Below are 11,213 nucleotides of genomic sequence, written 5' to 3'. Positions count from 1 at the left end.
AATGAGAATATTGGGAACTGAAATCCTCGCTGAGTTCAAAAGCAAGTAATTTAAAAGGAAGTAATTTAAAACAACTGTTGCTGAGACATTTTATTCCGTATCTGCTAAACAAAGCCAGGCAGAGGATGGGGGTAGGTGGGGGGCCTGCAGCCCCCTAAACTAAATCTGGCTACGCCCATCGGAGGTGAAGCCTTGGCCCATTTTGATTTGCTAAAAATCAAGGGTGTGCCTGTTTGCAGTTGTGGGGGAGAACACGTAGGAAAATAGGAAGATTCTTTATTTTGAGCCAGGCCAGCAGGCTGTTTTATCCACAACAGCGGTTGCCAAACCTTTGGGGACCAGCACCCCCTACAAAAAGCATGGTTCAGAATAGCGGTTTGCAAAGCCCGCCAAGGAAGATCACGAGGCAATCAAGATTCAAAACGGTAAACATCCATCGCAATTTATTTAAAATTGAATTGGAACTATTTAGTTGAATTAATTCAACAAATGGGACTTAGAATCGTGGAATCGTTCGACCAGTGTCATTCTAACCTAGAGGTTCAGGTTTGCATTGGCTTTTATTTCTATGATTATGATTCATTGGGGTTGGAGCCAGCATCTTGCTCGCATCAGACTGAGAGCTTTAGCATAGAATCGTAGAGCTGGAAAGGACCACCAAGGGTCATCTAGTCCAACCCCCTGCAATGCAGGAATCTCAACTAAAGCATCCATGACCGATGGCCATCCAAACTCTCCTTAAAAACATGTACATCCCTTTAATTTTCGGCTTAGGCAAGATGTGTCCAAAACATTTCCCTCTTTCCCCTTCTGGCTCAGAGATGGGGCACCTCAGGCGTTGGGGACTACTGAGGTCCTGCAGACCTTCCTCTCTGGCCCTGGACACTCTCCCCAGCCCTGCCCTGCCTCACTTTCCTTGAGTGCTTTTAGCTTTGACAGAATGTGCCAATGAACTGCGGCAACACCTCTTGCTGGTCTGGGTAGACTCAGTAGACTAGCACGGGTAGGCAAACTAAGGCCCGGGGGCCGGATCCGGCCCAATCGCGGTCCAGGAATCAGTGTTTTTTTACATGAGTAGAATGTGCTCTTTTATTCAAAATGCATCTCTGGGTTATTTGTGGGGCCTGCCTGGTGTTTTTATATGAGTAGATCGTGTGCTTTTTATTTAAAATGCATCTTTTGGGTTATTTGTGGGGCATAGGAATTAATCCCCCCCCCCAAAAAAATATAGTCCGGCCCCCCTACAAGGCCTGAGGGACAGTGGACCAGCCCCCTGCTGAAAAAGGTTGCTGACCCCTGCGGTATAGAATAGAGTTATCCCGCTGGTCAGATAACTTTTTAATTTTTGGCCCCACCCACCGCTGTCAGCAATTCCCTAAAAGGTAGCTCTAAGGTTGAAAAAGTTTCTCCACCTGTTATTTTTTTGCACCTGCCTTAAGGTTTCCAGCAGGTCGGGGGGACCTATCCTAAGTTTAGTTGTGGTGCCGACAATGCCAAGGTTGCAGGTTTGATCATCTTATGGGACAACTGCAGTGTCCCAACTCTACAATTCTGTTTACTTACTTATGCTACAAAGTCGCTTCAATACCTATCTTGTGAGCAGTGTACGTACGTGACCCTCGGGTAAAGATCACAGCAGCAAGCATTTTGCCTTGGCGTCCGATTTGTCTGTGTAGACAATCCTCAGCTAGGTGGATTCATGGTTTGCTGCAGTGTAACTGGCAAAAGTAGACTGTCTCGAGATGGGAACACAGGATGGGGTTTTTTTTAACAAAGACTCTGGCAAGGGGCTGCATTACAGGGTATAAAACCAGCCGCCACCTAGGATTAAAGGAACGGAGTTGAGAAGCCACGGGTTGGGACTTCTCATAGCAACAAGCTCAACTGAGGCGAGGGGACATGGTAGAGAAGTAAGAATGCAGAGACGTGCACATTTCCTACAGCTGCTTGTCTGGACTGCTGCAACAACTCAAGCACCAGTCCCAATTTAAGATTACCAGGCACTAGGGCTGGGCAATATCTTGATAAAACCTGCTTTGGATGATATAAGTTCGTATCACGCGATCGGTTTCATAATTTTTGACCTGGCAATATACTGCAAATCATGGTGTCTGTGTGTGCTATGCAAAAATCAGAATGTGGGGGAAAACCATGAAGCCAGCCAATGACACTACATAGCTCCATCCTTCTCAATCAGTGTGATACATTATCGCGATGTTTAGCTGGTGATATATTGTGATGTTGAACACCAGCTATCGCCCAGCCCTACTAGGCACCTAGGAAACAGCCAAGTCCCTGCTTGCAGGACACAGGAAAGTAATCTTAAGAGGCCCACTCAGCACCCTAGAATCCCAACTATCTTGAAGCAATACTGACAATAACACAAATGAGCCACAACCCTGGAAAGGCTCAGAATCGGCACCAAATTACGTTATTGAGAAGAGGACCCCCAACAAGGCCAGCTGATGTTGTGGAATATGCAACTGTGTTGCTTGAAAGGACCCTGATTTGAGTGAAAAACTATTCCCTGAAGAAACTAAACCTTCACAGTAGGACCAACGTCATGATCTTGTCAGCAAAGCTAGGGAACACCCACCGTTTTTCTCAATGTTGCTGAACTACAAATGCCATCTGCCTCCACCACACTAGCTAGGAATGAGAGGAGCCGAGAACCCAACATGCCTGACTACTGCTCTACAAGTCCAGGCTAAAAAACCCCTTCCTAGCCGAACATACCAACTGTTATTAAACATTAAAACTAGCAATAAAGTAAAATATAAACTTTTATTTAGAATTAAAAGCAAATACTTCAGTATCACAAACACACAATATTAAACTTCCAAGAAATATACTGCTAATTTGGAGTGAGCATTTATTTTTTTTCTTTGCACAATCACAACATGCGGACAAATCCAGGAGAGAGAAAAAAAACAGATGACAAAAAGGTGGAAATTTTCAACATCTTTCCCCCCACACCACCACCACCAGAGCAGCCTGTCACAAATAATTCGTACAAAGGAACAAGTCATCTTTCTTTCTTTTTTTCCGGCGCTTGTGCGCTACGCGTCATTTAAAGATGTTGACAAAATTTCTACAGATTCATCTTTGACAAAGAGAAAACAAGAGAGAGAAAAGCTCTAACAAGGCAAACACTGCAATCTAGTCTTCTTCGGAAGAGTCTCGTTCGAAGGTGTACGCCATGAAGCAAGCATCGGGTCTCTTGGGGACAAGGGCATGCCCGGGTCTCACAATCTCAAAGCCCAAGAAGCTGAAAGTACGGAGCAGCGAGGCTGCCGGGGAGAGAAGAGATGTAGGGTGAGTTCCCCAGACGAAATTAAACACCCCGTTTGCCCCCCATCTCCCACCCATGCCACCGGGGAGGTGACACGGGTTCCTCGCACACACACCCAGCCACAAAGCCAGCCTCTCTTACCTCTGTCGTCTCGATTCTTGTGGAAGCAAATGAAGACATGGTCCACTTGAAGTTGTTCTTCAGCAAACTCAAGAAGAACTGCAAAACTGGAGGTGGGGAGAAAGAACAGGAAGCAAGTGAAAACTCTTGTTTTCCACTTCCCTGCTCAAGAAGTATTTTATGCAACTGTGGTTTTGATTTGGGCAGAGGAAAAGCAGCAGAAGCTCCTTAAGGAGCCAGCAGCTGCCATTTATAGCTTAATAATCTCCTGGGGCTGAACGGACTACAGAAATTACCCAGGATGGCCTCTGCCCCGCAATGCTACTGTCAAGAGCTGGTTTTAGGAATTAAGATGCACATGTGGGAACTTTGAAGAACCTGGACTGCATTCCTTTCCCGTTAAACACAGGCCTTTCTTTTTTGAAGCCCCACACCACCTCTGTGGAAAAGCAGGAAACATGTATGTACAAAAGTAGAATAGCACAGGTTCCCCAGGATCAATTTAACGAGAAATTCCTCCATTCTCCTGTAAAGGGAAGGGGGGGCACCTAGTATTTGAAGAGCATCAGCCAATCCCTGTTGCGCCACCAGCACCACCTGATCCCCAGTGGCCAATTAGATGCCTCTGGGAAGCCCAGCAGCACAGTCTGAAAGACATCAAACCCCCCCCCCCCCCCGCAGCAGCACACTGTCTGCAAACACGGAGGGTCCACTTAGCCATAGCAGCCAATTGTCAGCAGATAGACTACTCATCCGCTGTGAACCTGCCTAATCAGTGTGTAAAGCACACCACACAACACAACACAACACAACACCAAGAAGTGTATCAAGGATAGACCCTGAGGGCAGTTCTGTAAAAGCCACAGATTCAAGAACGAGACTTGACCATAGCTCTAAATTTGCTGGTGGCCTCCCTCACCCCACTCCGACCATGACAACAACCGAGGCACACCTGAACTCCTTCCGCCCTTACCTGTCCTTGCTCCCTTCAGGCAGAGCGCCATTGGGAATTTCGATGTACAAGTTGTTATTGTTCAACACAGCTTTCCAGCTGATGTGTTTGGCATCCGTAAGCCTGGACTGGACATTCAGGATTCTCGTCCTGTTATTAGATGTTATCTCTTCTGTTACATTCAGCCGATTATCCTAAAGGAAACAGAAAGGTGTTTTTTTTAATCTGCTTATGGCTGTGGGGAAAACGTTAGGCTGAATCTACTGTGAGTCCCGCTCAGAGTAGACCCACTGAAGTTAAAAGGCACATCTCAGCCTAATCTCTAAAACCCTTAAAATATGCAGGGATTAACCCCACGTGCAGAGTACAAGCATACTTACGGAATAAAATAAGTTAGCTGAAAGATTGTGATCCCTCTGACAATTCCCTCGCCCACCTGGGATCTTCAGGGGTGGGTGAGGGGCATCAGGAGCACCACCGAGGCCCCGGACCCAGGTTACTACAGCAACTGAAGGACACTCTGGAACTGAGAAAAAGAGAGGGGGAAAGTGGTCAGGGTTGCACAACTAGGGAGGACATCAGAATTTCTTATGGACTAGTGCCATGAGCTCCAAGTTTGAATAAGCCTACCAAAAACTAACACCCCCCCACACACAAATTGCGTCAAACTCCAAGAATCATGCAAATGTCACACTTGTGTCTGTTGAATGCTAACACACAAAACAATCTGGATGCACTCCACTGATATTCAAGCCTGCTGTTTTGCTATCTGCTATTCTCTGGGGAGGTGCTTAAGTTTTCAGAGTTAACGGGAGCTCCAACCCATGAAGCAGGCGGGGGCCGGGGAGAGGACTAAAAGGCTCCCATTCTAGTTGTTTAACTAGCACTCTATTGCCCCATCAGCCCACAAACATGTTCATTCCCTATTAGACTCTTGCCGCACTCACATTCTATAGAACTGGAAGCCCTTTCCTTTCCCCTTTACTGGCTGCAATAAAATACATAAAACTTCATTAATCCATAATATGTTTTGCTTCTTTCTACTGGGAATTTAATACTGGGAGCAGCAAGCCTGCAAGCTAAATTGGAGAACTGCCATTTAAAAACAGAAACAAAAAAGTGCATGAATCCACACGTTAAGAATGGAACTTGCAGCCGCAAAATACCAACCCCTATTTCTGAATTTCTAAGCTGCCATTTAAATGTCCCGCACAGCTGAAGCAAGCTAGCCGTGCAGCATTCACGTACAGTGCTATGTCAACAGCAAGCCAGCTGAATTGAATGGGCTCCGTCTCCTTTTTAACATCAACAGCGGGTGATGATAATCGCTGTCCCACTTAGCCCCTCCCTCTGCACCATCCTTCACCCTGCAGGCTCTCACTGGATGCGTCACCTCAGCAGATGAAGCAGATCAAGGTTCCCCTCGGGGAAATTCTCACAACCATCCTGCCAGCAGCCATTTGCAAAACAGTATAAACAAGGGGTGGGGAGGAAGCCCTGTCATCCACCATTTTGAACAGCCAAAAAAGAAACAACCGCCCCACTAATCCCTTAACGCGATATGCAGTGCTTTGCTCATAGGATTGCACAACAATCCGATTTATTTTATTCCCCCTTCAGCCACACAAGCTGGGCTCAAGGTTGCTCAATGGGGGGGGGGGGGGAAATGACTGAGTCATCTGAGGCGCAGAAAAATGCTGCTCCGGGTTACAATGGTTTGTGACTTATTTTAAGGACTTCTGACAGGCAGTATCTACTCATTAAGGGCGCCTTTCCCATGTACATTTGCTATTGTAATTTCTGGTTTAATGCCACAGGCCCAACATCCAGTTACTAACTCCATCGTCTTACAATGCTCTGCGCTGTTTCAGTTTGGATAAGTGGGAGAATGGTTCCAGGCAGGAAACCACAGGGAATGTTTTATTTTTTTAATTAAATTTGGCAGTTGCTTTATCTTGCTCAGGGCAACTCAAAATGGCATACAACCAAACGGACAAATAATAAACACCTCATCGGTACATTAAAATCAAATCTCCTCCCTTGGAGGTTTTTAAGGAGAGGTTAGATGCCCATCTGTCATAAGTGCTTTAGCTGAGATTCCTGCATTGCAGGGGGTTGGGCTAGATGACCCATGGGGATCCCTCCCAACTCCACAATACATTAAAAACACCCCACCCACTTCTAAAAAGCCACAGATAGTTAAAGGCCTGGTTCCAGAGGACAGTTTTTACCTGGTGCCTAAAGATAAAGGATTGCGCCAAGAGAACTTCTCTGGGGAGAGCATTCCAGAAACGGGGAGCCACCACAGAAAAAGGTCCATTCTAGTCTTCAAGATCTACCACCCTTAGTGTTTTCCATCATGAACTCAGCTCTCTCCTTAAGTAGCCATTACGCCCAGGGTTCAACACCCCTCTATCCTTGCAGTCCGCAAGGAATTGGCCCTGTTACGCAGGAAGCCCAAGCTGCTTATCTAAAGACAACTGTTTCTATTCAGTGTAAAGAAGACTGCAATCCACAGGTGGGGGACCAATCGCCAGCTCCCCATCAATCACCTAACTAAGGCAGGCTCCTGCGGGCCTGGATCTGAGCAAGCATGGATGTCTTGGGTGCTCTTGAGTAGGAGAATCAACTTGAAACATAGGCTGGCTGTGCCTCACCAGTCTGCGGATCCAAATTAGGCACTCTTGCTTTGTAAATTCAACACCCCCAGTTGAACCGAGAGGATTCAAAGCAAGAAGGGAGACTATTCCACACTGGATTCAACCCAGTTCCAGCCTCAGCTCCCTGCAAAAGCATTTGCCTTTAACTCAACCCCCCCTGCATTGTGTTCTGAGGTCATTTCAACAGCGCTGCCAGGGCTGTTCTGAGAAATAGTGGTCTGATTCAAGCCCCACCCCCGAAGGAGAGTTGACAGGAGGAGGGCATTCCTTCCTGCACTGCAGTGGGGTGGACTAAATGACCCAAGGGGTCCCTTCTATGAGGACCCTGCTCTATCCAAACCTAGCTGATCAACACCTAGAGCACATCAAGGGACAAACTCAATCTCTGGGAGAAGAGCTGACCCAAGCTGCTCAGCCCACCAACATCCCAAGCAGGGGATGACTCAAGTTTACACTACCAAGTGCTACTGCATACTTAACCCAGCCTGGCCAATGATTAGGGACAAGGAAGACACCATGTTGGGGGCAGGTTAGTCTAAACAGGGCTCTCTGCAACAGGATTTTAGGCAAGTGGTGTTAGGAAGAACATGAAGGCAACCATTGCCACAGAATTCAGTTACAGTGGTACCTCCGGTTGCGGGTGGGATCCATTCCGGAGCTCCGGTCGGATCCAGAGTTTTTTTGCAACCAGAGGTGCCTGTTCTGTGCATGCGACGAAACCCGGAAAAATACTTCCGGGTTTGCCGCATGCGTATCCTGAAGGATACGTAACCAGAGGTGTGCGTAAGTAGAGGTACCACTGTATATGCCTTGTACACTATGCTTCAGAGATCCAAATCCCAGAGCAGGAAAGGAATATGGCCTGTACCTCTTAATTATGTAGGGAACAGGCCACAGTGTAAAGTATTACATGTAAAAAAAAGCCCGGACCTTGCTTAAAGCGGGTCAGACATCCAATTTCCCACCCCTGGCTTGGTCAAAACAAGATGTCTTTCTCAGAGAAACAGATTTCTTTTCTTTAAAAAAAACACACCATTCTTGGATCAGCTGCTACTTTTGCACTGAGATTTGAGAAAAGGGAGCTGAGGCATGAGCAACTACAGAGAAGCTTCTTTGCAATGCTTCTGGCAGGGGCTACAACCATCTCTTCTGCGCTCATGAAGAATGGCAAGGCAACTGGGGAAGGGCTATTAGAGGGCAAAAAGATGCAAGTGCCACCCAAGACGTCTCCAGCATTCTCTTGCACCCGACACTTCCACCCCCATTTCTCATTCTCGAAGGAACATCCCTTCCTAGGTAGGGCCAATAAAGTGTGCACCTGCAGATTTTAGCAGACAAGAGACAAGGCGACAGGTTTGGGGGAAGGGGAAGTGGGTCCTCTGCCTGTTCTGGGAAGGTGCAGTTGGCCAAGGCCCCATGTCAGCTCTAATGGCACTAAGAAAGGAAGTTCAGGGCAAGCCACACCCAGAGGACAACAGCTAGGAAACTCCCCACTCTCCCGGAGGCGGAGTTACATCTCAATAATGCTCAGTTTGAGATGCTTCTTCTAACATGATCAGAAGTGGAGGAAAAGACATTATTAAGCCCTACTGCTGGCAAGAGTGAATTAAGTGCTTGCCTTGTGAATTTGTCCCCACCTCAAATATTGTTTAAAGCCCCCACCCCTTTTCTAAAAGGTGGTCCCATTTCTGAATTCAGTGACATGGGAAATCTAGAGGCGGCTTTTACTAAACCTGGTGCCCTCCACAGGTTTTGAACTTCCATCTCCCATAAGCGCCAGCCAGGACTGCCACTGGTCATTGCAGCCCAAAAGATTTGGAGGGTACTAGGTTGGTGAAATCTGATTTGGATTATGTAGTAAAGACACTGTTTTCTTTTTACACACACTCTCTATGTATCGAACGGGGCTTCCCTCTACTTGGGACCCTAGTGTTATACGTATCCACTTAAGAATTGTTTAAATGTGGTTATTTTAACAATGCACATCAGTGAGAAAATATGCACTGCTGAAGATTTGCCTTTGCTGTATGAATACATAGGATATTCTGCAAAAAAAAAAAGTCAGATGGGTATATGTGTGAAAGCTCAAGTTTCTACAGCACAAGATTCTTTAATCTCAGGGTAGTGGGTTTGAGCCCCACATTAGGCAGAAGATTCCTGCATTGCAGGAGGTTGGACTGGATGACTTTAGCGATCCCTTCCAACTCTACAATTCCTGTGTGTTTCATTAATGTAAAGGTAAAGGAACCCTGACCATTAGGTCCAGTCGTGGCCGACTCTGGGGTTGTGGCGCTCATCTCGCTTTATTGGCCGAGGGAGCCGGCGTACAGCTTCCGGGTCATGTGGCCAGCATGACTAAGCTGCTTCTGGCAAACCAGAGCAGCGCATGGAAATGCCGTTTACCTTCCCGCCGGAGCGGTACCTATTTATCTACTTGCACTTGATGTGTTTTCAAACTGCTAGGTTGGCAGGAGCAGGGATCAAGCAATGGGAGCTCACCCCATCGCGGGGATTCGAACCGCCGACCTTCTGATCGGCAAGTCCTAGGGTCTGTGGTTTAACCCACAGCGCCACCTGCGTCCCCTTCATTCATTAATGTAGATTCCCCTAAATAAAGGTAGAACCACTGCCTTCCCCGTGATTGACAAAGGGGTCGTAAATATCTCTCCACAAGGATTAGGCAGGTGCTCCACTTTTATGTATCCCTGCACAGGAACTGTTTTTCACAAAAGGCTCCCAAGGTTTTGATAGGGAAGAGTGGAAGTTGGTGCCCATTTTTCCTTTATGATGTCACTCATTTCCCTGAAACTTATACTGAGTAAGGTGTCTAAAAATGTATTGCGTCTCAAGGGAGGGATGAAGCCTTTCCCCTAATGATAAAAAGAGGATTTGTATTTTGTCTGGATCAGGGGAAGGTCTCTCATGTAACCAGTGACCTCGTCTGCAACAAATGAGAGCAGAAGCTCATTCTTTCCTAGGGAACAGATGCTTCTGCCTCAGTCTGGGGCAGGCAGTGGAGAGGGAAGACCCCATATCCTTCCCCACAATGATCAGATATGGGTTTTGCTTCATCTGTCCCTTCATACTATTTAGGAAGAGACTTCTCTGGGGGGTGAGTACCAAATGAAGGACGAGAGGGAAGTGTTTCTCACTACAGAATATAAAAGTGCACCTTACTTTCCCTCATCCTAGCATATACATACATACATACATATTTAAAATAGTACCTCCTCCTTTGTGTTCAGTGCCTGGGGGCCAATTGTCATTTTACACAAAGGCACGTGTTTGATAAAATTCTATTTTGTCCCGTGTGATCAAATAGTCTCATTCCCTGGAAACATATACAGGTAGCAACTTTCCTCTAAGTGTTGGCTGCCAAGTAGGTGTATGGGCAGCGGAAAGTGGAAGGACAAACTTGAACTTCCCAAAAGAACAAGGATGGGGCTCACATTCTTCCCCTTCCCCCTTTAAAATTGGCCCCTTTCTTCCTAAACGTTGGTGCTATAAGTGTGTGTTGGGTTGTGTGTGAAAGAGCATCAATTTGTTTCGTTTCTTAATTAACAGAAGTGGGCCTCACTCTGCCCTTCCTCCCTACGGATACAGAATTTTGAGTTCTGTAAAGAACAAAGGTGACACTCACTCTCCTCTCTCCCCACACTCAGTTTCTGAGTAGTGGTTGTCAACGAGGTATAGTTGGCAGTGTAAGGCACCAAAGAGACACTTCACCACCATGCACAATTATTTTTAAAAAAGAACCCCTGTCTTAAACCTAGCACTTTTCCCCCTCCACCCTAACTCTGAACATAATTTAGCTATGAGGCACCTAGGCAAACCGCAAGGCCCTACTGAATAGAGAACTTTGGGAGGTGTTAGGGAAAAGATCACCCACACACTATCTGTATGCACAGAACCTAACCAGGCAGAAGCTGAAACCCGAATATGTCCCTAAACAAACACAAATGGTGCCTTATAGCTAAATTATGTTCAGGGCATTTTATATATCTTTAGGTTGCTCCTAGTTTATAAAACTGTTGCTCCCTTACTAAATCACATCGCTTTTAAAACATCTCTTATTGTCTATTCAAAAGTTTGGTCATCTCTAATACCCCTCCCGTTAAAAAAAATCTCTAGCCCTCTCTGCGTTTTAAACCTTTAGTATCATGCCCCCATTAAACATTTTTCTCTGTAG

General features: G+C 46.4%; 1 protein-coding gene across 1 annotated transcript; it reads right to left on the bottom strand.

Annotated features, from left to right (window-relative positions):
• Nucleotides 1-2,765: 2,765 nt before the first annotated feature.
• On the bottom strand, nt 2,766-6,207 carry OAZ1 (ornithine decarboxylase antizyme 1; the record flags this gene model as incomplete). Its single annotated transcript, XM_080988574.1, has 5 exons — nt 2,766-3,290; nt 3,434-3,519; nt 4,386-4,558; nt 4,745-4,930; nt 6,199-6,207. 5 exons carry the CDS (start codon nt 6,205-6,207, stop codon nt 3,160-3,162), a joined length of 585 nt encoding a protein of 194 aa, XP_080844700.1. The 3' UTR covers nt 2,766-3,159.
• Nucleotides 6,208-11,213: the final 5,006 nt, after the last annotated feature.

The sequence above is a fragment of the Podarcis pityusensis genome (assembly GCF_964106645.2).
Source record: "Podarcis pityusensis genome assembly, chromosome: 18".
Taxonomy (NCBI): domain Eukaryota; kingdom Metazoa; phylum Chordata; class Lepidosauria; order Squamata; family Lacertidae; genus Podarcis; species Podarcis pityusensis.
The sequence above is the reverse complement of the archived record's forward strand: the minus strand, read 5'-3'. Positions and strand labels throughout refer to the sequence as shown.